General features: G+C 44.1%; 1 protein-coding gene across 1 annotated transcript; it reads right to left on the bottom strand.

Moving 5' to 3' along the window:
* Nucleotides 1-10,113: 10,113 nt before the first annotated feature.
* PPP2CA (protein phosphatase 2 catalytic subunit alpha) lies at nucleotides 10,114-27,117 on the bottom strand. The gene is made up of 7 exons (XM_075766228.1): nucleotides 26,774-27,117; nucleotides 14,054-14,263; nucleotides 13,379-13,552; nucleotides 13,111-13,200; nucleotides 12,502-12,663; nucleotides 11,641-11,759; nucleotides 10,114-10,863 (listed from the first exon to the last, which is right to left on the bottom strand). The coding sequence occupies exons 1-7, from the start codon at nucleotides 26,873-26,875 to the stop codon at nucleotides 10,791-10,793; spliced, it is 930 nt and encodes a 309-aa protein (XP_075622343.1). The 5' UTR covers nucleotides 26,876-27,117; the 3' UTR covers nucleotides 10,114-10,790.
* Nucleotides 27,118-27,323: the final 206 nt, after the last annotated feature.

Below are 27,323 nucleotides of genomic sequence, written 5' to 3'. Positions count from 1 at the left end.
TCTCGCTGCCTCGCAACCGCCGGGCTGCCCGCCACGAACGCCTGAACAAAACACCCCGCCCTGGCTCCCAAACCTCGCCGAGAGGGGCTGACTGTGGAAAAAAAGGGACCGCGCCGCTCTCCGCAGGGTGGGAAGGGGGGAAGCGGAGCCGAAACGAGGTTGTGGGACGAAGAAACCGCCTTCGGGTCTTTCAGGCAGCGACGTGGCCGCGCCAGGAGCCGCACAATGGGCGGGGGCGGCCAACGGCTGCGGCGCCCCTCCCCCGCGCCCTGAGGGGCCGCCGAGGCCTCGGGCCGGGCCCGGAGCTGCGGCCGGGGCGGGGGGGGGGGGCGGCCCGGCCGTGAGGGGCAGCGCGGCGGCCCTGTGGGAACCACCCGTGACGGCGAAGGGTGCCGGTTCGGCGGGCGGCCTGTGGTATCTGGAGGCCGGCCCAGTGCCCTCCTCGGGAAACAACCGGCCAGCGGGCACGGCTGTCATGGTGTGTGTTTATGAACGGTAATTGGGAGTGACCCGGGCTGGGCACAGCGTGCACACCTGGGCACAGCATGCACACCTGGGCACAGCATGCACACCTGGGGTGTTTCACGGGGAGAAGGCCCAAGGCCCGGGGGGTGACGAAACCCCCACGAGGGGAACTTGGAGCGGAGAGTTGGGTAAGGTTACTTCTGTTTGGGGCAGCGTCTCGCACATAAATGCAGTGAAATGCAATCTTCGGTGGCTGCTCTGGCAGCAGAAAACATCTTAACTAAAAAACTGCACTGAAAAACTGGCTCATTTCAACTTGTTACAACCAACAGCTTGTTCTCCTTAAGTGGCAATACAACTAAGGACAGATCACAGCGCTAAACACGGGTTTACGTGTAACTAGCAATCACCCTGGATCCCACCAGGAATTTTAGGCAGCTACAGCTCTGCCCATGGCCAGAGCCCATTAACGTGGCTCCAGACACCAGCTGCACAAGCAGCCACTGACATGTAGCCCAAGCAGTGCTGCGTCAGCACAGCACCCCGCCTGAGCCGTGTACCCCAGCGCGGGTGACGCCTCCCGAGGGGTCCAGAGTATGTGCCAGATAGTGACAGGCGTTAGGTTTTCTGAAAAAGAGAAATCTGAAGGTTTTTGCTCGATGAGGAAGGCTGACCAGGGTACGAGACCACCAAAGTAAGCGTGAGGTTGCTGTCACAGACAGGACTCATTCCATACTACGCTGTTGGGCACAATTTCGCATCAGCTGTCCATGGCAAAGTGGCTTTTAAGTAGTTAAAATATTTATACAGTGACAACCCATAATTATGACAAATTGCTTTACTTCAAATCTTAATTTAAAATATTTTTAGAACCCGAGTATGTTTTCACAGCACTTCAATGCGGGCATAGCCAGGCTACCTGCAAGCAGACTAGTACCTGCAACACCGTTGCACTGCAGAGCACAAGTACAGTGTAAGTCACAGCTTCCCCTTTCCCTTGGGTCCCAGAGGGTCCCAGGCAGCGCACCACACACCTTACTGAATAAATGACAGTCATACCCAATAAAAAATAGCTTCTGATACAAATAATTCTCCTGAGATTCAGAAATTCTCAGTTCAGAAGCTTGCTTTGCTCATTTCAGAGTCCACAGCCCAGCGCAGCAGCCTAGCCACAGAGCGTGAATTCTTCTTTCTTTCCTTAGTTTTCTACCCGAGTGACACAACCAGTGAGATGGCAAACATTACAAGTGTTTAATACAGAACAAGGAGCAGGTTTAGTTTATACTGAGCGTGCACTGATAGTGTTCCTCATAGTCTGTCGGTTAGGGCTGACACTCCGGAGAAATGAAAGACTCAAATACAGATCCTCAGCCAGGAAGAACCTCTTAGAACTATTCTACTTCGGGTCAGAGCACTTAAATAGGTTTCTGTGTAAATTCCAAAGCGCTGTTGGAGATGACTTGCCTGAGCTGGGAATCTTGTTTCCTGGGCTTTAGGATGCCGAGCAGCGTGGTAGTTACAGGACACTCAAAAGATGAATCTAGCAGCCTTTGAAGATGGATCTAAACTCAGACTGTGGTCCAGAGGAATGTCCCTGCCAGCCCAAGCTACCGTTCGCTTCGGTAACACGCGCTTTGGCGGAACTCTTTGTAGCAGCTGAGTGATCATCTGAAGATGTAGGTGATGCTTGTACAGCAGACTTTCATGCTACAGAGGTTCCTCAAAAATCCTGGTATTAGTAACCAGATAAGCTGTTTGTTCACCATCATTAGGACCTAATCATATTTTTAACATATACATATATGTCACATATATAGATGTGTGAAGCCTCCAAACATGCCTAGTGTGACTTTTTGAGTGTACCATCCTCAAATTTACCTCTTCCCTCCTCAATCACTCCAATGCCAAGAACCACATTCACTGCACTAAAAAAAAAATAGATACAACACTGCCTTTGTTTTCCTTTTTTTTTTTTAATTTATATTAAAACTCCTTCATTTTGAGGATCAGACAATGACAGAAGGTGACCTGTGGAAAACATATCTGGAAATCCTAAATCCCCTTTCCCGATGTTGCCAAAGCCCAAGGTTTCTGATGTGGCTCACGATCAGCGAGCACAAGGTCTCAGAGTGCGAATCAGGCTCAGCAGAGGGGGGGGTTGCTTCCTACACAAGACAAATCTTATAAAATCTAGGAAGAGGCAGAAAGCTAAGTTCCATGCTTACTTATGATCTGTGTATGAATTTAATTCAAAGCAATACTATCAATGAGTTTTATACTGGTTGCAGCTCTCTCCAGCTTTCTAAAGGAGAAAATTAAGTACGCAGTGGACTTTGAATTTAGCTGTGGAATTAGAAGTCTGAGAAAGTCAAAACAACCTAACCACCCTGCACCCCAAAGAAGTGGCAGATGGCTGTCACAGATACTCTGTAATCGCACGTCGGCCACCTCCCCCTGTGCCCTACATATCGTACAATGAACCTCCCCAGCTAGTCCAGATGCTTTCTGTTATCTGTCGTGTAAAAGCAGCTGCTGCGGCGTTGATAGCCAAAGTCCTGCGAGTAAGTCAGTATTAATAACACAAAAGACCCGGCCTTCACTAAAGCTGCAAGGCAAAGAAGGGAGATTTTTCAAAAAATGCACGTCCCGATTTCAATTGTTACACACATAGGTAATCACTGCAATGCAAATAATCCTAAACCTAAGCATTGCCACCCTGAGCCATAAAGATAATTACACCGTGGATCAGGCACAGATAAATTACAATTAAGGGTCTTTTACCACTGAGAACCCAGAGGAGGAAGGGGGAAGCTGAACACTAAGGCAAATACCTGAAAAGATTGGAGCAACCGAGATCAGCACAAGCTTGATTTAACACTTATCAGATCCAGAAGAGCTCTGACCTACATACTTGCAGCATCCCTAGGCGAAGCCAGCTGAGCAGCAACGCAGCCGCAGGGGGAAGGGGATTTCAACACGCTGAGCATTAGGGAGCAGCCTCCCGGACCCAGCGTTGCATCGGTCCTCAGACTTGGATCCTCCTCCTGGCTGTTTCAGGCAAAAATTGCTGTGCCCCTGCCCCAAACACCTCACACCCCACTTTTACAGAGAAACTGAGCTGGATTGGTTGGTTGGGTTTTTTCTGCCAGCGGTGATTTAGAGACTATGGAGATAACGCACTGATTATTTTTCAATACCGCAAGCGTGACGTGGGATTGTCAAAGCCTAATGAGAACAGGGCTTGAGACATCTCCGCTTTGCTCCTTCAACAAGTTTGGAAACTTAGAATCACAGAATCATTTTGGTTGGAAAAGACCTTTAAGATCATCAAGTCCAACCGTAAACTTCACAGAACTCATCCTGGATTCCCTGAACCGCAGGGACAGGGGCTGGCAAGGGCTGGACCCGAGAGCACAGCTGCTCTAGCAGAGATTTGCTGGAAAGCGAGGTGCTGCCATCAAATCTGAACAAGAATCTAATCTACATGTAGGAGAGGATGAGACTTGCTGCAAAAATCCCTTTTTTTTTTTTTTTTTGTTAGGAATACAAAAGACAGGGAACATTTCTTAAACAGCCACATCAACAAGGGGAAAAAAAAGTAGAACGGGCTGGATCAGTGTAAAAACAGAAAACACCAGAATTATTTGTGTGAGATAGAGGGTAGAAAGCCGTTACTGAGCTCCCAGGCCTGTGCCACTGTTGTTTAAAGCAGCAGAAGAAGAAAATTCTTGTTCTCAGTACAAGTCTGGAAAAAGCTAATTATTGTGTTTCCACTTCATCAGGGCTGGTACTACAGGAGCATCCTTGAGAAGGTGTCGCTTTTCCTCCGAGTCGTACCCCAGCAACGCAAGACACCGGGTGGCAGAGCCCCTGGTTGGCCGGGAATCCACTTCCCACCACCAGACTGACAAAACTCCACCACCAAATCCTGTCAAACAGACACCAACGGGGATTTTTTTATTTATCAGCTTCTGTTTCTTCCTCTAACATCCCTCATATTCCCCTTACATAACTACAGGGATTCAGGATAATTTAAAGACTAAAGATAGCGGGGAAAGAAAAAAAAGATTTAAAATAGTAACACAACTACCTCAAGCATATTTGCAGCATCTATTTCCTACCCTCACCCTCGCTGTACTTCCACGTACCTAAACGGACCGATTTGGGTACCGCTTGTGCTCTCCGAACCCGCTGCGGCCGCGCTCGTCCCGAGGACGATGCAGGGGTGTGAGGGTCCCCCAGCTCCAGCCTGCGCAGGCTGCCAGGGTACAGAGCGGCACATTCCGTGTGCGTACCCGGCCTTGCCGACAGGTCACGACACGCCGGGTCACGACACGCCGGGGAGGGGGGGGGGGGGACACGCGGGACGCAACCACGCGGTGGCGCCGGGGCTCGCCCCGAGGGACGGAGCGGTCCGCAGGGCTCACGGTTATTCCAGGAGCTGAAGGGAAAGAGCGGTCCGCAGGGCTCACGGTTATTCCAGGAGCTGAAGGGAAAGAGCGGTCCGCAGGGCTCATGGTTATTCCGGGAGCTGAAGGGAAAGAGCAGACTCGCTTCGAATGGTCTAAAGAACTACTTGAAGCGGCAACGTATGAAATTGTGAATATCCGTGATAACCAAGCGAACTGGGTCGGCCGTACGGGGTTGCATGGCACCGGTCGTCAACCTTGGAGCTGGTCAAAGTCCCAAAAGCAGATTGGTCTAGGCTGGTTCTGACACCACAGGTGATAAAGAGCAGTTGCTTTGAGGTTTCAAAGTCCATGGGAATCAGTATAGTGTGTTTCAGAAGTCAGGCTAATTCAAAGCATTTTTAAAAGAGATTGCAGGGGGAAAGGGACCGCCCGGAGCCATTTCGAGACGGCTGGGCGATAAAGCCGGGTAAACTCACCACCCGACACAAGGCAGAACCCAGCACCAGGGGTTTCTTTGAGAGAGGGAAGAAAGGAGAGCAGACCCCCCCGTCTCCCAGGCAGGGGTCCCTGCTTCAGCAGCACCAGGCTCCGTTCCTCTTCCCTGAGGAGAAACGCGGCAGCAGAAAAGGAGCGAAGCTGCCTGCAAAGTGGGTCAGGTGTGGAATGAACAGCGTGGGATGCTCCGAGACAAGGCTCCTCCAGGGCCTCCCCTGCTTCTGTATAGAGTAAGGAGATGAGAGCAGTGATCGCTGACCGCTCTTGCACCGACTGCTGCGATAAAGAGGGTGGTGTCACAGGAAGTTATGATTAGGCAGGGGAGTGGGGGGTGGTTTATCAAACTCCTGAAAAATAAAGGCAGTTGGGAGCCAGGCTAAACCCTTTCAGCCCAATCGATCATGTAATTACCAGTTTAAACTCCTCTTTGACAGTTCAGCGCTTGGTTTTTAAATGCATAATTCAGAAGACAGTTTATATATTGAATAAAAATCAGGAAAAACACCAACCCCTCCAAAAAACACAGCTGTGTTTGGGGGAAATCTGATGAGGAAGATGTACACAGAACTCAAGATGACCAAATAGCAAAGGTTTAGTTTGATTTATACAACCCTAAGCAATGATACAAGTATCTGCAAAGCGGACAGTCTTCTCATCAGAAGCTCCTGCCCGTACGTTTCCATCCAGGATACTCACCCCTAATCACGCTGCTCCTCTTCCGTCACCAGTCCCAGGGCGGCACAGGCTGGCACGACACAGCCGATGGCAAAGTCAGCAAAAAACAACGCTGACCTGCTGCTGGTTTCAAGTCCTCAGAACATCTCCCCACCTTATTTCTAGCTGATGTTTCGCAAACCACAACCAAAGCCTCGAGAGCTTCACAGCAGCTCGATGAACGAGCGAACAGGATAACCACCGATCCCCGAATCTCGCATACCGTAAAGATCAGGAGCTGTAGTTCAACCCGTCCTAAAGAATAAACTTTTTAAGCCACAGCACAGGTTTCAAAAGGCTAAACCACGCAGCACTGCTTAATTTAAAGCCAAAAGTGTTGTTTCAGCCTTTTTTTCCCTGTGTGTATGCCAAAGAACTCCGGTCCCTTGCTCAAGAGAGCAGCTTGCCTTTATTCTCATCCAAAAGGAGCAGAGCCAAATGAATTAGAGCACCAAAATAACTTTTTAAAAAACCGCAGCGGGTTGACTCATGAACTGCTTACTCTGCAGGGCTTTTTATTGCATTCACGGGTACCGAAAGATTTCTACAGTCCGGTGTAACTTTTACTGAACACTTTACCTGTTTCCAACCTTCTCCTGGAACTTGCAAACTCCGCGTGGTGATCGCTGTAGCATGGGGGAGGCACCCTGTGCATTCCTCAAGACTTCAAAAGCTGCCGCTTGCAAACATCTTGCTCCAAAATCTAAGCTCATATAAACCATGCATGTGGTTGCGAAGAACGCTGAATACTAAAAAGCCATTTCTCTCCTGTCAAACTTTGCTCTAATCACGCAACCCCCCCCCCAAAACGTACCTCGGGTGTCCACGAGTGCTCAGCGTACAGACAAAACAAGCAGCAATGAGTAGGTGATAGAGGAGTGTGTAACAGGTGTGTAGGGAAGTGGTGAGAGCAGAGCTGCACCTTCAGGGAATTGAATTTGGAGCAGCATTTAATTTGAAATTCAAAACTGTGATTTGCTCACACTTGCCTCTTCTTACAGACCCTCTTTCCAGAATGAACAAGCGTGTTTATCCTTCAGCCCCCCCCACTCCTCCCATAGCAGGAGCTGCGCTCCAGTATTACCAAGGAAGTGAAGGAGTGAGGGGGGAAAACAGAGGAATGTGTTTATTGAACTATGAAAAAAGGCCCAAAATAAACCTAGCACTTGCGTAACAGTTTTGTTTTTCTATTGTACGTGAGGAAATCCTTTGCCTTTAAGATTCAGGCTGAATTTCTAAATTGCCAAAGACTTTATCCCAGGCTCTTAATGCACAAGTTACTTTATGAAAATGATTTTCAGTGTTTGAAAAAGACCTGCCCTCAGGGGGAAGTTGGAAGCACAGATTAGCAGGTTATCAGTAACTCTCACCTTCTCTACTAACATTTCCAGATGGACTTTTGATACTAACCAGACTGAAACACGGACAGATAAAACGTCAAAGCTTTCATCAGCATTCTGTACGCTCACCCCCTTTATCCCAAGGCACAATTTATTCTGTTATCATCCAGACACACGGGGAAGAACAAGGTAACCAGCTCCATCTGTCTTTGCTTGCCCGTGCATCAAGCATCCTTCCAGGGAGACGGAGCCTGTATGCAGATGTCGGCAGCTGGAAACAATCCGACTCGAGCCGACACACACACGTGGTGCTTTACCTCGGAGCAAACATCCACCTCCATACAGAGCAGCACTCCTCGTCGGCGCTGCTGGCCCCTTCCCTGGGGCTCTGCAGAAGATCGGGGCTGCGGTGAGGAGGCCGTGGGCAGAGGGAAGAGAGCACGGGATCGAACAGGCAGAGGGAAGGCATAGAAAGAACGTAGAAGGGAAAAAACCTGACAAATTTATACACTTAATCTAATTTTTTCTTTGAAAAACAAAGTTACTGAACATTTTCCCGTGTAGGAGTGTAACTGGGCCTCACTTTTGACTTTAAAAAGTTCAGGACAGACCTCCACAAAGGGTGTTCAGTCCAATATATGAATTCAGAGAAATGGCCAAGTGACAGGACGTCACTAAGCGGGACTTAAGTAAAATGCGATGTGGGAAGCTCAACCCCACCCCACTCCCCCATCCAACAACAGGATTCTACTACCTCTACCCAAATGCTGAAAAACAGAGAAAAAAAAGGGGAAGGTCTTAGAGCAGTTCGTAAAAAAAGTCGAGTTTCATTCATGACTGCCTCTGACAAGTCCAATCCCAGTGTCAGCCCTCCACTACCCGCTGGCTTTACCGATCCTGCTTAAAATCACGTTACTGAGCTACCACACACAGTAGTTCAACTGCCGTTTCACGGAATTTACCAGTCTCTGTAGTGAAGAAGGAAACATCAACGCCAAAACAAGTACAAATCCTAATTATGCTCATTCCTCTGCAGCCAGCGTCATCACAGTTTGAGGCAAAGGAAGCTTTGCTCAGGTGAACTTAATCACTCAGCTATCAATAAATCAGACAGTAATTATTTGAAGTTTTCTTTCTCCTCTTCCGTCTTCCGAACATGCTCTTAGCCAGTTAGTTCTGCAGGTGGCCAATCTCCATCAGAGGAAGGATTTTTTTGTTCACAATGCGATATTCTCAATGAAATCTTCAAACGGCCAGTCACAGCATAATTACAGGGCGGGGAGAAGTGCAAGAACTGGAGCAACTTTCAACATTTTCCACTGACTTTACTAACAGCTGCTTGCATTTGCGTCCAGAAACCGCGCAAATGAACTGACTGCTCCCTCCAGAGCAGGGCATGAGCCGTGCCAATTAAAGTACCAGGGAAAATAGAAAATAGGGCAAAGTCATTACACTTGAAGGAATGGTGTCAATTAAGGCACAAAGTTCTATCTACAAAAATGTTTACAGAGAATGGCAAGCAAAAGGAATTTAAAGTGAACCACTCTCTACAGCAAAAGATATTTTTTTTAATAGTGATCAAAGCAAAAGTTCCTGATATGCTAAAAAAAGACACTTCAGATGCACTTATTTTTAGGATGCACTTCTTCCTGTAAGAGATCAAACTGCAGAAGACTGAACACTCTCCAGAAACCATTTGGAACCCAACCTACAGGACGAGCCTGAATTTTTGCTGAAGAGAAAGCAGCAACCGCTCAAGGCTTTCAAAGGGATGCAGTAATGCTCAGTGAAACGCAGCACCTTCTTTGCAAGTCAGGGAATTAAGCTGTCCGCCAGCAGCAAAGCAAGAGAGCCCCAAAACGCATGTCTAGGACCAGGCCTCCAGGTAAGTTGGGCATTTGCAAAATTTCTGTATTTTCCCTTAGAAACAAGCAGTGTAAAAAAAAAAAATAAAATTAAAAAAAAAATCAATCCTCTCTGTTGTTGCAGAGTCTACATTGTGTCCAAGGAATTTAAACTCTCTCAAACAATATCAAGAGTCCTCTATTAAAAGACCAGCCAGGTATGTCTTTTTAAGATGTGCCCAGTAAGTTTCAAGCACAAGCCTTAGGAAGGCATAAAATTTGAATTTCTATTTTGAACAAATAATCAGGATTCAAATTAGGAAACAAATTAGTAGAAAGGAAAGATTTTAACAAAAGTCAACACGAAACACATACTGCTGTTTTTCAGAGTGGGAGCTTGGGCAATACACGTAGTACTAAATTTCAAGTTATTTCCTTTAATAAATTGAAAACTGGTTTATTCTCAGTTTTTCAGAAAACGATTTTAAGTATTAGCACCTACATTGTCAGTAACTCAGACTTAAGATTTACACTTTAAAAAAAAGCCATGCTCAATCAATTCAGTGATCCTATATTCTTCCATTTTTGAGTATTTCAGTAGAGCACCGAGAAGGAAAGAGCAACACATCAGTACTAAGCGAGCTCTGTTGTCAGCTGCATGACATCAGTGACCAGGCACCTCCCTGGGACAGAATTCAAAAGGTCAGAGTTTTCCAGCACACTCCAATCACCTCCATTTTAGTTATTTAAGGTGGAAATTTCTATGCAAGTTTATAAAACCCATCCAGCTACATGTTAGTTTATTAAACCACAGTTGACCTGAGATGCAATTAGGATTTGACATTTTTCCATACTTAGTTCACAAGTTTATTATGAAAAACACTGCAGCTCTGTCCTGCAGTAACATTGTTTTACAGAAAAAAACAGTTCTGTTCAAAGTAATTCACTATCCTTGGACAATTACAAGGGACAACATGGTAGGGCAAAGAGTGGAAAAGGGAACTGAGTGCAGACAAAAAAAAAAATCAATACAATTAAATTAAACAGTATTCCCTGAAAATAAAACAAACAGTTTCAGAACAAATATGAGGCCTTGGTACTTATTTTAAAAATGTTCTTTAAGCTTCAATGATTGTTTGCTGCTACCCTTATCTACAGTCATGCTGAATAAAGCTATAGCTAAATGGAAAGTTAAATGTATTCACGAGGTGTTAATGTCTACATCTTATTATTTGCAGTCTCTCAGAGAAAGCAAAAGTAACTACAAATAGCGCTATGCCAGAAACTGGTTTCTTGACCAACAATGTTGCTTCAGCATGCAATGAACTGGTTCATTCTAAAGTGGTCACAGTTGTTGACGACAAGAGGCTTTGTATTTGAATATGGCACGTCTTTTGGTCCATGTGAAAACAAGTTTGAATGTTAAATATTTTCTGACACTTTGGAGTTACTGTTGCTCTTCCCATTTTCTTTAGGTCAACATATGGTTCATGGCAATACTGTACAGGTCTAAAATCTCTTTACAGGAAGTAGTCTGGGGTGCGACGAGTAACATGCGGTTCACCTCTACGTGGTGCTGGATCGAACTGCAAACTGAAAAGCACAGATATTAATGAAACCACATGAGTTCAGTTTACATCCAAGGTATGGTTTATAACTGAAATGCAGTAGCAGTGGTCTTAAAACAGGTATTTTCAAGGTTTTTTTTCAACCAATTAAAGTCTTCTAGATCAAGCGTTCAACTTCTTCCACTTCTTCTATTAATATGTATCTATAATCCCCACAGTTTAAACTCCTCTTACGATTACTACTAAGGACTGGAGAGAAGTGAATCTTAGCTTTAAGACTCACAGATTGGTCAAACATTAGTATATGTTTAGAAAGTTAATGTCTCCAGTAACTGCCAAAGGGGGCAGATTACACAATGTTTTTGCCTGGTTTACTAGTAAAGTTGCTGTTGAGGTAGTTAATTATGAGTCTCATTAAAGAAGCCACCATCCTAACATCTGAAGAATTCTAAGATTCCCAAAGTCTCTTGCCCTTGACCAACAGGAGGGCATTACCTCAGATGTGACAGAGTACTCCTACTCTCAAATCACATCCCTCTACAGTATTTCATTGAACTCCAGTTTTACAAAACAAAACCGAGCAGTCTCACTTTAACCTGACATACAAGATGTCAAACACAACTGTTCCTGGTATTTGACTCTAAGACTTTAGATGTGACTAACCCAACAATTCCACATTCACCTCACCTCCCAAAAGCATAACAGGAAAAACCATACACAATACCTTAACACTATAACTAGTGGTACAGCGACTATCTTTAAAATCATAGGCAACGTAAATCTCATTTTTAAACATACTTACAAGGAGTATTTTAGAGTATCATCAAGTTCCATAATTGCAGCCTGGTTGCCACAACGGTAACAATAGTTTGGAGCACTGAAAATTGTTACTACATTCCGATCGTGGCACCAGTTGTACCCCTGGAGAGGAAAAGAAAATAATTATGACAGCCAAGTTCATTTGTTGTACCCCATATAACCATATGGCTACTAACTGAATTTTTAATGCGCAACCCCCTAAGTGGCATTTGTAGTGTCATTTTAAATAAGATTAAGACTGTATCTTTATTTCTCTTCTTGACAGAAAAAGCATAAGAAGGAATTTTGGCCTTCATATGTTGCTTCTTACTAGTAAGCATGAACTAAACATATGTTTAAAAAAAAAATCAGCAAGAATTCTCCATTGCATTAGCATTAAAAAATTAAAACAGCAATTCTGAAGTACACAATCTATTCTGGATCTTCAGCTGTGATCACCAAAACCACTAGAGACTAAGAACAAAACCACACTTCCAAGGTAAAAAGGAAAAAATACATCTTTTTTCAAGGCACACGTATTTGTGTGCATTTTCTTATCAAGGGACTCAGCATTTACGTTTATAAACCTTTTTACGTACACAGAAATGCAATACATCTACTACTACAGTCTGTTTTGGGATGTTACTGTAAATTTTCAGAAAGAAGGCCAAAATAAAGTTACTCCCCTGTCACATTGAGAAACTCCTTTAGTAGCACATGAATACTGACAAAGTAGAGTTTCTGGAAGGCTCTCAGCTGGATCACCAGTTGTCACAGCAGCACACACACATCTCTGACACAGAGGACAGTATTAATGGACAGACTACGCAATCAAAAGTTTAAACACATAGGCTATCCTGCTTACCTCCATTACCAACTGATGAGCTCTGGAAACCAACGTAAGGCCATTAGCATGGTTAAAGGTTTCTGAAATATCCTGTCCAAATGTGTAACCTGCACCTCGAGGAGAAATTCCCCAGCCACCACGATCATCTGGATCTGACCATAGCAAGTCACACATTGGGCCCTATAAGAGATGTAGATGATGTTTCAGAAACAGAGTGAAAAAAACCCAGAACCAAACAAAACCCAAAAAAACCCTGCACACACACCACCCCTGCACAACTTGTTGCAGCACCTCGTTAAGACTTAAAAGAAAAATGCCTATCAACTACAACAGGTGGTACAGTTGACACTTGAAATTCTTCATCCAGGTTAACTTCTTGGTAGTATTTTCATAGAAGTAGTTCTCACCTCCAATATCCTAAGTCATACCTGTTGAGACTCTAGGCACACTAGAATATGTTTGTTTCTTTAGGCAAGAACCTGCCCCCTTACTTTTCCTTCAAAACACTAGAACAGGCACTTTCATATTGCTAAGTTGTTTTGAATCCCATTTTCAGCCTCCGTACTCAAATACCCAACCGATGCTGACTCATGAATCCCATGAATTTAGAAAATTATTTTTCAGTACCTCATGGGGAACTTCCTGCAAGCGATCAAGTGCTCTGATGTGATCCAGTGTATCTATCGATGGAGAGAGGCCACCATGTAGACAGAAAATCTGAAAGAGATATATGAAGATTATCTCAGTTATATTCATTATATCAGTGCAATTATAATTTTTTACTATAAATGCTTAGGAGAAAATCTGCAAGAAATTCCTTTCAAACTGACAGAATACAGTGTTAATAGTTCCCTTTACAACTAGTAACATGGAGCTTTGTCAAATATCAACCTACCTGGCCATCCACCAAGGCAGTTAGAGGCAGGTAATCAAAAAGGTCTGTAAAGTATTTCCAAACATTTGCATTTCCATATTTTCTTAGACATTCATCATAGAAACCATATACTTGTGTGATTTGCCTGCTTTCATGGTTCCCTCGAAGAATTGTGATACGTTCACGGTAACGGACCTAAACACAAATTTTAGAGGCATCAAAATACATGTGTCTTCCGCCCAAAAAACAGAATTTCCACCCCTCACCCCCGATCATATGTCAATAAAGCAAAAAAACCCAAACCCTTTTTAAGATGAAGATTCAATTATAACCTTTGAGAAAAGAAGGGAAAATTCATTCAAATCTTCAGCTGCTAGTACTTTTGAGGTTAATCACAAATTTTACTCACTGTTACTAGAGGATTTCACTACACCTCTGCATTAAGCCGATCTCTTCAAGCAAATTCTTAAAGATTGCCATTTAGGCAAGTAAAAAATAAACACAGCACTCATTTTAAAAGAGTTCAGGCTTGCACCTGAACATTAATTTTTTTTTCAGAAGTATCTTAGAAAACTAAGATAGGCAACATTTCAGGTTTTGTGCCTATAATACTGATGTAGTACAAATCATAATAAAGCGTAGTTAGCACAGTACTTATAAATTTTTACAGAGAATTGTACAGCTGAGAAAAGTTACCTTAAGAGCTACAAGCAATGTGACTGTTTCCACTGAGTAATAGCCTCTGTCAACATAGTCCCCCATAAACAAATAGTTCGTGTCTGGTGATTTGCCTCCAATTCTGAAAAGTTCCATGAGGTCGTGAAATTGTCCATGGACATCTCCACAGACTGTGACCGGACATCGTACTTCCTGTACATTAGATTCTTTTGTCAAAATTTCTTTAGCCTATAAAACAAAAACACACATAAATTGTCAATTTGTCTACAAACAGTCATTTTATTCAAAGTACGCTCTACCACTTCCAGCTCTCTACTAACTGCTCTCTTTATGAATGCTTGTCCCTTCCTTGCGTGAAGCACCTGAGGTAAGAGTTTCTCTTTACTTAAAGTAAGATTTTTCATTATACACCCTGTGTTAGTAACAGAGATTTGGTTTGGTGTTTTCTTCCCCTCCTTGAGGAGGGTATTTCAGGATTAATGTCCAGCATAAAACAAACTTCAGACTTCCTACAAAAACGGTTCCATGAAGCAGAAAACAATGATCATCACTGCTGGAACTGAACAAGTTTGGAAGTATTTAAAAAACCTAAATCTAAAAATCATGCCAATGTCCTCTCCAACCCTCCAAAAGCCTGAACTCAGACACGGTCAAAACTGAGACTCTCCCTCGGGGAGGTGAGCACAGCCGTATCAGCTAGCAAGAGCTCCCAGGGAGTTCTACAACTTCCATCGTCTTCCTTCAGAAGACTGTTTGCCACCCATCTATACACACAGCTTTGTATGCAAGGGCAGGGTCCTACATGAAGCAGAAGCAAGAACGTAACTACCATCCAGTGGTATCAGCAATGGCAGAGCAGGTGGATCACCTGCACAAGCTTTCTGAAAAAGTTTTGTGTTTAAGCACACACGAGTAACACCGAGTTGTGACTTTATAAACCTAAGTAGGGTAACATCTTTGTCATCCTCATTTCTTCCACAAAATTGCGTACATAAAAGTTGCAGACAAAGGCAATTCATATGAAGAAGCACAAGGTAAAATACAGCATCAGAAAGGTGATTTTGAAATAATGCAAGAATTCCTTAATCATACCATCACATTGCCAGTTGTTAGTTTGTTCTCAGAAGAGTCACCAAACACATGCCACAGTAATTTTCTAAACCAGGAGGGTATTAGAAATATAAATAGTAACAAGTTTACCAGTTAACTTCTACAAAGATTTCCATGCCTTTCAACCGCCAATGTTCCTATTCCAAAAGGATCCAGGGTTTTTTTACCTCATTACCAGAATGACAAGAGACTATCTAAAAACTGTATTCTATTTTATAACCAAAGGTGCCTACAAGACTTGCAGAAACAGCACCAAATACCACCGATGCACAGGCCACGCTGAATCCAAAATACCCTGAAGCATACACCAGTATGAGACACAGGTGGAAGAGCAACACCGCATTCGTTTTAGGGTCACTTTTCTTAACTTTCTCAAACGTAACCTGACAACTAAAGCAGCATGCTCATTCTTGGAGGGGTTCTGCTAAGCAAAGAACTATTTTGAGACACTAGGAAAAAAATGCATCATGATCTGAAGAGCATTAGATTTTAAAAGGTTAGGAAAGAAACATTTGAAGTTAAAATCTAAACAGTAATTAAATACTGGATATTGATGTGAGTCAAGCTACTAAGAACCATGCTGCTGTGTCCAAGTTTCCACCCTACTTATGAATCCATGAGCTGGACAGTGACTGACATCCTGCCCCAAAAGTGGTCTCACTGTCCTCCACGTTGTCCAGGCTAACCACCGTGGTCACCACTTCAAACAAGAAAAGCGCCAGCAGCACACAGCTTCGTGATGCAGATTCACAAAGTCCAACGTTTCATTCAACGCTGGAAAGAAATGCAAAAATGCAACCCTGGTTAAGCAGCCTGCGCAACACAGCGCCTTAGATGTTACAGCACAAGGAACACAGTTAAACCACTCTGCAGACATATTTACATCAAAAGTCAATCTCATATGACAGTTTCCACTCATGCCGTGCCGAGTACTAAAGATAGGTCATTGCTGGCTTGTGGTAGATGCTAAAAGTGTAGATTTATTTTAAGATAGCGTGACTTAAGTCCATTTTAATGCAGTGACACTCACCGGATGTTTTGAAGGGGTTTTAACAACCTTAGCCATCTTAATTCTCCTTCTGACAGAGAACGTTGCAGATACTTAGAGTGTTTCAATATAAAAACCCTATTCTTTAGTTTAGAATGGTTGCTACTGCCTTATTTTCTTAACACACTGGAAGCATTACACAAAGAATGCAACATTCATTTTTCATCAAAGATACCCAACATTTATGCTGACCGAGATTAAAATGGCATAATTCTCAGCAATGGAGTTGTTGCTGCCTCAGTTTTTGAAATAGTAAATCACTCAGATATGCATATGACCAAACATGTAGATAAGTCGACAGCTACTCTGATGGAAAAAGACTGTTCTAGGTCAACTCGAAAACAGCAATCTCTATTGAAACCCTGCAATGAAGGAATGCTGGTGCAGGGATTTCAATATTTCCACATTCTGAAATAAGTTTCATTAAATACTGCCTCACGAACTGCTTAGTCCATTTACAGTCTTATCACATCCCATAGCATTAACAGTGGCATATACTGAAGTGCTTAAGTAGTATACTTGCCACCACGAAAGAGCTTCATCAGAGCTGAAGTGGAAAAAAACCAACACCCTGAAAACAAGCCACCACCAAGTGGTCCATCAACCACACCCCAAATTTCCACATTAAATTAACTCCTATAAAAGGGTAAAGCCAAAATTGTTTTACTATACTGTAACACAATAAAAACACAAGTTGTTAAGACAACAGTACATGTAATATTACAATTTCACGATTCAGGTTTCACAAAGATAAGCTAACACTAATATTACTGAAGTGTCTGTCTCTGACTTTGTACTGGGCCACACATCGCCCTGTGCAACCTCACCTGGCTCCACTCCCTCTTTACCCATCCTTCCCCCAGATCCACGATGACACTACTTGCTCAGCCATGTCACGCCAGTCCGTCCCTGACCATCCCCATCCATCCCACCAGCAGGTCTCCTATGCTTCCTCACAAGGATGAAGCAGCAGAGCATTTCAGCTGCCTTCAACACAAGACAGAGAACTCCTTGGTCAAACCAAGGGGAACTAGAAAGAGACACAGACCCGACTCCTTCTACCTCAAAAAACCCAGTGACCCATTGCCAAGAAGGATAACCGTGCAATACCTTTGCGGTATTTTGACACCAACATTTTGAAACGTCCAGGTTTTATCACTAGGATAAACAGTTATGCAATTCTAAAACAGATTTTTCTTGAGCAGTGCTTTTAGTTCTCAGTCTTTTTTCAGTTCTTAACAATTCTTAATATTAAGAGAGCCCTGAACTTCTGTATGTCTTCAATCCTCATAAGGACCTCACACCACAGAAAGTTTAACTTTTGGTAGTATTCTACAATTTAAGAGAGATAAATAAACTTAAGCAAAAACTTGATGTCAACAGCATGCCACCTTACAATTGTAAGACCCTACCTCCAAATCAGCTTAATTATTTTTTTCAGTACTACACCCTCTCAGCTTTCAAAACCAAGTGCAAACAGATACAGACTAAAACTGAAAAGAACTAATTATTTCAGACTGATAAATACTAATTTTACAGGCAAGCACCAATGAAGTCTAATGCAAAAAACCCCATGTAGCTATAAGACACAGCTGTGTAAGAAGAACTAAGTAAAATGCCGTCATAAACAACAACTGCTGAGGTGGAAAGTCACATCTTTTGCTTAGAGCAATCTCAAAGTTCAAACAATAAGCACATATCAAATACACTTCAGCTTAGTCATAGTGACCAGAATTCATTCCTACTTCATATCTGAAATACTGGCTTACTCAGCTGTTTTGCTGGAAAGAGACACCGTATACAATCCCAAAACAACAAGAATAAAACAAATATTTGCTGAAACACACAAGAAAACAACAAATTTTTGCTTTATTGTAAAGCAAGTAGCACTGCACACAAATACAACCCCGTATTTAAGAATTAAAACATTCCCAGACTGCTGCACATCTTCTAAATGGCCAGATGAACAGTAAAGCACTGTTTTGTTGCCTTTGTTTACAAAGCACATCTTTTATGCAAAACATTGTTCTTAAAATACAAAGATTAGCTTCATTGTTTTTAAGACAATGCAAGATCCAAGTCTCAACTCTGCTTTTTATAATGAACAGTCAGGGATAAGAATTTAAAAAAAACATATGACCATTAAAGCTACTACCATATGACTTCCAGAACTTCACGATTTTATTTAATGAGGTGTAGGGGTTGTATGTATGCAGAGGTATCTCCTATTTCCCTCTGCCTATATTTTTATGCTATATGCCAATGATTAAGGCTCAGAGTCAAGTGCCATAAGGCTATAATCCATCCCCTCTCTCAACTCTACACTGCTTACAAATGAGTTTCCCTCATGAGCAGAGTATATCACCAACCTCGCCTCACAGAATTCAAGTGGCCCATTTCTGAAAAATCCTCTGAATTCACCTGTACCCAAATTCCTTTATGTTTCCAGAACATATGAGTTATTTCTCAATCACTCCTACCCCTTCTGAGACCCACACATTCTAGCAGGAGCTCTGACAACTCACACCAAATATTCACCCTGAAAAACACTGGGGTGCATTAAAAAAACAAAAAAACCCCAGTAAACATTACTGTGTCTTTGTAGAATTGTAAAATAATGCAACTGCTGCACAGCAGCAAAGCAGTGCTATAAAGCACTTATCCAAAAGACTACCACTAGCTCAGTAAGGAAATATAACCATTCTTTTAATTAGACAACACAGCTCCAAAGCCATGGTTGCAGATGGTTATGTATCATTCTTGGCAGACCAGAATTCACACCTGCAACCCACCATGCTGACTAGTAAAATCTATGTTGAGAAGCATACACTGTAACCAAGAGAAAAAAATAGGTATTTGTAGTTACCATAAAGATATTTTGACGAGATCGAAGACTTCAACCACACCCATAATTTCCTGTCATCAAGATGCACAGGATGTGACTAAAGGTACAATGATCGGCTAATTGGGATGAATACTGGTTTCAGCTGGCCAAACATCATGGCCTGGAAGAGATTCCAGTTCCAAGCAAAGTCATCCATTACAGTCAGCAAGTCTTCTGCAGAGTGAATGCATTCATTTCCTTCAAGGGTTTCCCCCCACCCCTCACTTGCAGAGGACAGAGACATGGGCTCACCATTTTTAGAGAAAAAGGTATTTTCACTCATCATCTGACATTTTAAAGAAAACTACAGAAATGAGGCCTCCAGTATCACCCTTCCATGAAGAAGGTACAAGAGCAATCAGGTTACATATGACACAAATGGGAAACTGATTTATGCTGAACTTCGAAATCCACTAAGGAGTGCAATGTGAATGTATAAGCAGGAATAAAATTAAAATACAAAGCTCCCCATTGATATTTAACTATTTAGTATCTCAAAGTAAGTAAAAAAAGGATTTCCATCCGCACAGAAGCCACAGCAGCAAAATACTCTTTTCCCAGGACTGAAACAGAATATAATAGGTCTGCTTTCTCTTTGTTTTTGTGACTAGCACCTATACCTCCGTTTCTGAACTCTTTCACTACCAGCAATACTGAAGGTTTAGAACTCGGCGAAGGAAAACAAGGCATGCCTGGTCAAAGAGTCACAGTGCAGCTCCTGAGAACGCCTGTGTCACAATGTGGTCACTACATATTTGTAGCCCTTAATTTTCTTAGGATAGGGCAAATAGAACAAACAAATGAACTCAAAAGTTTTATTTTAATTCAGACTATACAAAATGAAAAGTATAGTAGCTATGTATCGACGACTATTTTGTCAATGAACAAGAACAGGCAATTAACTAACCAAAAAAGCCTAAAATCCAATCAGTGTTGTATCTGACAACACACAGCAAAGGACCCTTCACAACTCAGCAACAACTGCTCCCTTACTCTTTTACCAATTCCTGTTTGGTTAGAGGAGAGTCCAGTTAAACACAAGATGTTAGCCAACCAAAAAATCAATCCCAATGCCAGCACTGTGTATAAGATTAAATGAGATGACCACCTTCCTTTTCCTCCTGCACATTCTAGAAGCTCTACAAGAAAGCATACAGGCAGTAAACTTTTGCCAAATAACCCTCTATTCCCTTCTATTGCAAAGCAATGACTGACACCACTTGCAGCCCTGATAGTCCCCTCAACTTCAATTTGGAAAAATCATTAGCAGTCTTACATACTCAGCATAACTGAAAAGTGTTCTTTCTCTCAGAGGTAGATTTGGGAGAAGGGGAACCGCTATTTAAGTATCAGTAGTTGACAAGATCAGATGGAAAACGAGGATAGGAAAGGGCTCTTCTCAAAGAACTCAATGTCATTATTTTGCTTCATACAAAAGATCTTAGTGTCTTTAACTTTTAATTCAAAGAAAAACAAAGTCTAGAAAAATCTTTTTAAAAAAAATATAGGAGGCCAAATAGCTCAGGAAATCCAGATGCCTTCCTCTCTACGTGGGAGTTCCAAGAAATACAGCAACACTAGTAATGCATGAAGCTGACCACTTACACAGAGACGGTCTTCCATCTCATCTGTAGGAACAAGCTGAATGAATTCTCTATCAAGTTGTTAAAAAAAAGAAATAGGCTAAAGCTATTCCCAAACTAATTGTGCCTCATACATGAGGCTGGACTTGCGGATAAACTCAAAAGGTTTTCAACTCTTTTGCTCAAACAACTGCAATCACAGGCAGGCACGGTGATGGTGATGTTAAAGGTACAGTCAGGTTACTGATCGGAGGCTGGGGTAGGCATACGTGTCAAACTCAAGAAATGTACTTCAAAACCAACTGGCAAACACCTATATTGGAAGGGATTTTTGATATACCCAACAAAAATACTGGAGACCTGACTGCTGAGCAGTTGAGCTCCAGTATTTATTCTTTAGCCAGAAATGAAACTGTTTTTCCTGTCTAACATACTGCCTAAAGAAAAGGAGCAGAAGGCAACAACTGTGTTACTGAATACAGGTGTAGTGTTTAAGGGTCCCTAAGCAAGGACGGGAATTCAATCACTGCTCCTTTGACTCCCTTTGCACAGCCTTTTGTACAAGGCCTCCTTAACTCACGCCAGACACAGCCAGCCAGCTTAGGTTATTACACCACTTATTAAGGCAACCCAGACGACTAAATGAAAATGGCCAAGGAGCAATCACAGAGCAGCACTGCCGTCAGATCCGAGGAGGCAACAGCCCCACCACAGGTAGATTTGGAAGAGGACATCAATCTACAGCCTCATCCATGTCCCAGGCCTTAAATCGGTAGAACTCATGTAGGAACTTGCTTTGACTTATGAGTACTTACTTCTGTTACCTTAAGCCATGCCCAAAATAACTTCTAAAACAACACAAAAATATCTTTCACTCCCATTTGATCACAACTAATGTTGTAATTAAAAACAAAAACCAAACAAAAATACCCCACACCAGCACAACTCGATTTTACAGAATTTCCTAGAATTGAAAAAAAAATCAGCTGCTGATGCTACAAGAATTGGCACATACAAGACTAAATTCTCATACGCACATCAAAGTGTTATAAGTATAATCAGGACTAGGTGAGAAGGCTGGCAAGGTTGACACTTCAAATGCCTTTTGTGTAAAGAGACAATTTCCATTTTATATTACCAACCGTTAAAAAAAAAAAAAAACAACCCACAGAACACTGGGAGCGAAAGGATCTTTTTTGTGGAAGTGTTCCAGAATAATCTGAAACACAGTCATTAAAACATCACGAAAAGCTTTTCACAATACACCTGTAGCTCTTCAGAGACAGAAGGTATAACTATGTGCACCCATCAGTGACTTGATCCCTGGGTATGTTCAACAAAGCAGCAGCAAAGGAGCCCTAAACCATCTCCTGGTCTCCTGCAGCCCCTGAACAACTAAAGAGAGCCCTCACACCACTGGCCGTACTTCAAGGGTTTCTCCGTTAGTGAATCCAGAAGCCAATGCAGTAGCAAGGAGGAACTGCAACGCCGTGCCTTCCAGACCCACGTTCTTCTTCTGGCAGGGGAAGCGGTGGAGGGACACAGAACTCGTCCGATACACCACCCACTGCACGGAAACTCTCACTAGCTGGGAATTCTGCTGGGGTAGGTTTTTCAGGAACATTAATTTTTACAATCACCCTAGTTTGAAGATCAGTTCTATATGATGGTTACATGTAAAGATATGGGAATGCAAAAGCTAACTGATGGAAAAGCCCTTGCAAGTGAGGCTGGGGACAGTTTAAAACATTCACTTCTGGCCAAAAATAATCAGCTAAGAAAGTTAAGTCCCCAACAGCAGACAAGGCAGAAGGGAACACGTGCCTTTCTCTGAAAAAGAAGCAGGGCAGACATCTCAGGGCAGTAACAGCCTAAAACACAGGAGTGAGATTCACAGAACTTGCCACTCCTATGCAATAGGGGAAGTGAACTTTGATTGCAGGGTTGGTGGGGTTTTTTTGACCCAAAAGAAAGCTTCACCAGTAACATACCGCCCTCCCAGAACTAAGGCACTGAACATAAGCTGAACCAGTTCAAGCAGCTCCTGCAGTGGGTACATGGATGTTTAGTTAGTTCTCATCTGCAATCAGTCTCAGAAAACCTAACTTGGAAGATCTGGTGTTAAACAAAGGTGGAAGTTCTGCAACAGGAAAAAAAATTAGAAAGATACACCATTAACAAGGTACATACCAGAGAACAGTATGGCCCAGAAACATATTTATACTATGAAAAATTAGCAATGGTGACAAATCAAAAAGCAAATGTAACCAAGATCATCCTTACAGATCAAAAGCTGCAGGAGACAGGGCTCAAATCAAGGTTTCTTGAACACCTTTACCAGTACCAGCCTTTCACTTAGTTTAAAAAATTCTGGACAGCAGCACTGTCTATTCAGACATATTTCACTAGTAATTCAAATACACAGGAAGAGAAACCTGAATAGAGAAACCTGAATATTCTACACAGCATGTATGACCAAACTGTCTTCTTTCTAAAAACTGGATGTCATGTTCAAACCCACTTAATGACAGACTAGTGTTTCCAGGGGACAGACTCCGATACCTCTGCCTCCACCAGCACTAGATACCTTCTGAAATAACCAACGGAGAGACTCTATCCATAAATTCAACTCATCCTCTGGGCATTTTTAGACTGTCATCCCACTTTTCTGAGCAATGTGCCACACCCCCACCTCCTGTGATAAAAAGCACTTATACAGAACAGCGAAGAGGCAAGACCGTTCCCCTCTACCCTCACAAAGTATGAAAAGAACAGTACACCAAAACAGTATCCTTTCATTCAAAATAGCCAGTGGAAAAACCCTCACCTGGCAATAAAGGGCTTCCTCTCTCCTCTGTCCATGGACACGTGTCAATAAACAATGCGGCGTTAACAGGATATACACTGCTGATACCTAACAGGAACTCTACAGTTTTGACCGCTTCTTCAGAACTTACACTTACCAAATCCTGACGCATAACACGCACAATTGGTCACGCACTGATGCAATATAAAATAAACAGCACATATTAAACCTCGAATAACTTCACTGCCACTCAGAGGTGCATATTTTTTCAAATCATCTGTGAAAGTATTATGTATTATTCATGGTTACAAACTATTCCCAGATTTAGAAGACATCCCTGCCCAGTTACCACCATCTCCCAGGTAACCAGGCACGATGTAAGATGCTCTAAGAAAGTAACTGGGATGCATGAACGGCCACGCTTCATTATCATGTTTGTAAATAGCTTTATGTTCTTTAGATATCAATACTGAAATACAAGAGAGCCCTTAGGCTTATTCTTCTTAGACAGGCACCGGTCTGCACACATGAAGTCCCAGTAGATCAAGAAATACCAGTCAGGAAGATCATCCAATCAAATAACGTTACGGGGGAAAAGCCGTCGCAAAGATTTTTTCATTTATTTTAACTAACCCTAGCTACAATTCAACATGGTGAAGAACGACAGTTTATACCTCACAGGGTCCTTACCTGTCCTTTGGACAGTAGCTATATTTGACACTGTCCTTAACACATTAAGCTATTAATGGAAAACCATAACCTTTGGGTGTATTACATCCACAAAACGAAAGACAATCAAAACACGAAGCACAACACAACAAAGTTTCTGAGAGTCAGTGCTGGACGCATGCAAGCACGTTAAAGTGAATGCTGTCCCTCAGCAGGAGGGCACGGAATTCAACCACCACCCTGCTTTCACCAACACAGCTTCCCACTCGAGGGGGCAGAGAGGACGCGATGGAAAACTCGGGACTTCAAGGGCCTACTTCCAATCCCTTGCATCACCAGCCATGTAGAAACTTAACTACTCTTAGCAGGAAGTCCCAGTAAATCCACCTGTAGTTATCAGCAGCAAATCATCTTTCCTTAACATAAACAGCCATGTGGCTGTACGCTGCAAAGTGCTGACCGCAAACCAGCCAGAGACATGGAATTTCAGCGCAAGCACAGTGTATCATGCTACGTGGAGAAATACTACCTTTGCTCTGAAGCTGGCTCATACCCACCCAACTTGAGGCAAAAAGGTTACTGATAAATTATATTTTTCAGGTAGACTTCTCTCACGCATTCTTCTGGTCTCTTGTCTCAAAGTACAGCAGTTAGACACACAACTTTCTGAAACCTTTCCTTGTAACCATCATTATTTTGGTGACGAGCATTATGCATTTATACAGAAATACAGATCATTTCCATTCTTCACTGGGAAAAAATGAAAATGTTGCCTTGCGCAACAGCGATGACTGGGACTACAGTATCTTCTGTAAGGAATTTCTCGTGGTATGTCTACTCCTCACCTATCGAAAACAGCCAGCAGATCAAAAGTTTTTTTGTATATTCCTCCTGCTCCTGCAAGTTACCATACCGTACAAAACACACTCGCTCTTGCGGTATTCAGGACCCTGTACCAGCATCAGTTAATAAATAAATGATGGCAAGGGGAATACTCGCCTCTCCAACCAAGTAATACAAGGAAGAAGCTGGACTGCTGTCATTAGAGAGACACATGAAAAATAGTCAGGCAGTGACATTGCCGCTTGCTTGCAACACAATTTAAAATACACAAACTGCATCAAGTGATAACAATTTCGAGTTGCTAGAATACTAGTCAACCAAAATTTGGACTCGAGCAAGAACCTGTCTAGCCAAAACCACTCCAAGTTCTTTAATAAGTTCATAGACAATCCTCTGGAAACAATTTGCTTCCAAAACAGCATGCTGTAGCATTTGAAGGCATGAAGCCAAATTTAAAATATTCTAATTACTTCTCGTGGCAGGTACACAGGCTTCTTTAGAATCCAGTACATCAGTAACTTCCCATATTCCTTCATTTCTAGCTCCCAAACAGCCCACAAATATTACTTCCTTCAGTCTAGAAATGTAGGAATACATAAAACCTTCAGTAACTGAAAAAAACCAACTCAGCTATTAAGTTACATCCAGAATTAGAATCCAATTGGCAAATGTAGTTGTATGCTACTAGAACAATTTCTTCTTTGAATTTCCAAAAGGCAATCTATCCCGGGCTGATTTTAAGACCTTTTTAAACCATGCCTCAATCAACACAGTACTCTTAAGTCGCAACATTTTCAGTCCATCACTGTAAAAATGAATGGCCGTATGGGATCCCAACTGCCTATTCTGTGAATTTCATGAAACCCAGAATCCTGTTCAGCGAAACCAAAGTCCCAAAGCTAATCTACTCTTCAATTAGTTATAAATGCGTCTGTGCTTATTTATATCCTTAAAAATTAACATCAAAGCTGTTATATTCAAGCAGCAGCTCTTTACTCCGTGTAATTTTCAACTGATTACCATAAGCTTTTATTTTCATTGTAATAACTTACACTTTTGGGGTTGCTTTAAAATTTTAACTGTATCATGAGAGCATGACGCGTCGATTTACGCGCGACCCTCCGTACACAGGACGGCCGGTCAGACCGGCAGCCGCGACCCGACCGCGGGCACGGCTCCCCCCCCACGCCCAGCCGAGGCCGTCCGGGGGCGGCCGCGCCGAGCACGGCCCGAGGAAAGGGAAGGGCAGCGAGGAAGTACCGGGGCAGCGCCGCCGGGCCGGGCCTCCCTCCTCCTCGGGATGGCGGCCGCGCTCGGGGGTCTCTCCCGAGAATCCCGGCAGCGGCGCCATTTTAGGAGGCGATGAAAAGGCGGGAGGCGGAGCCCGGCTCCCAGCGCAGCGAGAGGGGGCGCGGATCCGCCCGCGGAGGGGCTGCGGCTCGCCCGGCTCCCCGGCCCGCTACCCCCGCCACCGGGTCGAGCGCCAGCCAGCCCCGCGGAGCCGCCCGAGAAGCCCCGGTCCGCCGGCCCGCTCGCCCCGACGCCTCTTCCCGCGTCCCGCCCGCAGACCCCCCGCCTACCCGGCGGAGAGGCGCCACCCCCGCCCGGCAGCACCTTTCCCCGGCTCCCCGGCCGCTCGCCTTCCCGCCGACCGGCCGCCCCGACCCCGCGGGCTCCCCCACCGGACGCCGCCTTCCCGCGGCGCCCCGGCCCCTGCCGCCCTTTGCCGCCTGCCCACCGCCCCTCACCCGCCAGCGGGGAGCGACCCCGCCGCCGCCCGCTCGCCGCCCCTCACCTTCTCGCAGAGGCTCTTCACCTGCCCCTCAGAGAGCTGCTTGCACTCGTTGAGCTGCTCCACCCACTGGTCGAGCTCCTTGGTGAAGACCTTCTCCTCCATCCCGCTCTCCCCCTCCTCACCGGCTGCTGCCGCACCACCCCGGAGGCCCCTGCGATCCCCGCTCCCAACGGCGGCGGCCGCGACGCGGCAGAACAGACGGGCGGGTACAAAAGCGGCCCGGAACGCTGCGAGTCGAGCGGCCGGCGCGGCGCTCTCCGATGCTGCAGCTCTGCCGCCCGCTCCCTCGCACCAGACCGTGTAATGGCCGCCGCTCCTGACGTCACCGCCTCGGCTTCCACTACGGGGAGGGGGAGGGAGACGCCATGGGAGGCAACCGCGCGTGCGCACTCGCTGGGCGGGACCGCGCGTGCGCACTGGCCCGGCCCGGGGAGGACCAGCCCGACCGGCAGGACGACGGTCGGCGGCGGGATGGCGCCGAGATGCGCCTGCGCAGCGCCGCGCGGCACAAAGCGGCGGGGGGCGGGCGAGGGGCTGCTGGCGCGTGCGT

The sequence above is a fragment of the Balearica regulorum genome, chromosome 14 (assembly GCF_011004875.1).
Source record: "Balearica regulorum gibbericeps isolate bBalReg1 chromosome 14, bBalReg1.pri, whole genome shotgun sequence".
Lineage (NCBI taxonomy): Eukaryota > Metazoa > Chordata > Aves > Gruiformes > Gruidae > Balearica > Balearica regulorum.
This window is presented reverse-complemented; position numbering and strand designations above follow the sequence as displayed.

What these genes read in the sequence shown, in the direction of transcription:
- PPP2CA (XM_075766228.1), bottom strand. Translation starts at nt 26,875, where the DNA reads ATGGAGGAGAAGGTCTTCACCAAGGAGCTCGACCAGTGGGTGGAGCAG. An exon ending in CATTGCTTGTAGCTCTTAAG is followed by an intron (nt 13,553 to 14,053) that starts GTAACTTTTCTC and finishes ATTTGTGTTTAG; the next exon opens with GTCCGTTACCGTGAACGTAT. An exon ending in CTGCCTTGGTGGATGGCCAG is followed by an intron (nt 13,201 to 13,378) that starts GTAGGTTGATAT and finishes TATCTCTTTCAG; the next exon opens with ATTTTCTGTCTACATGGTGG.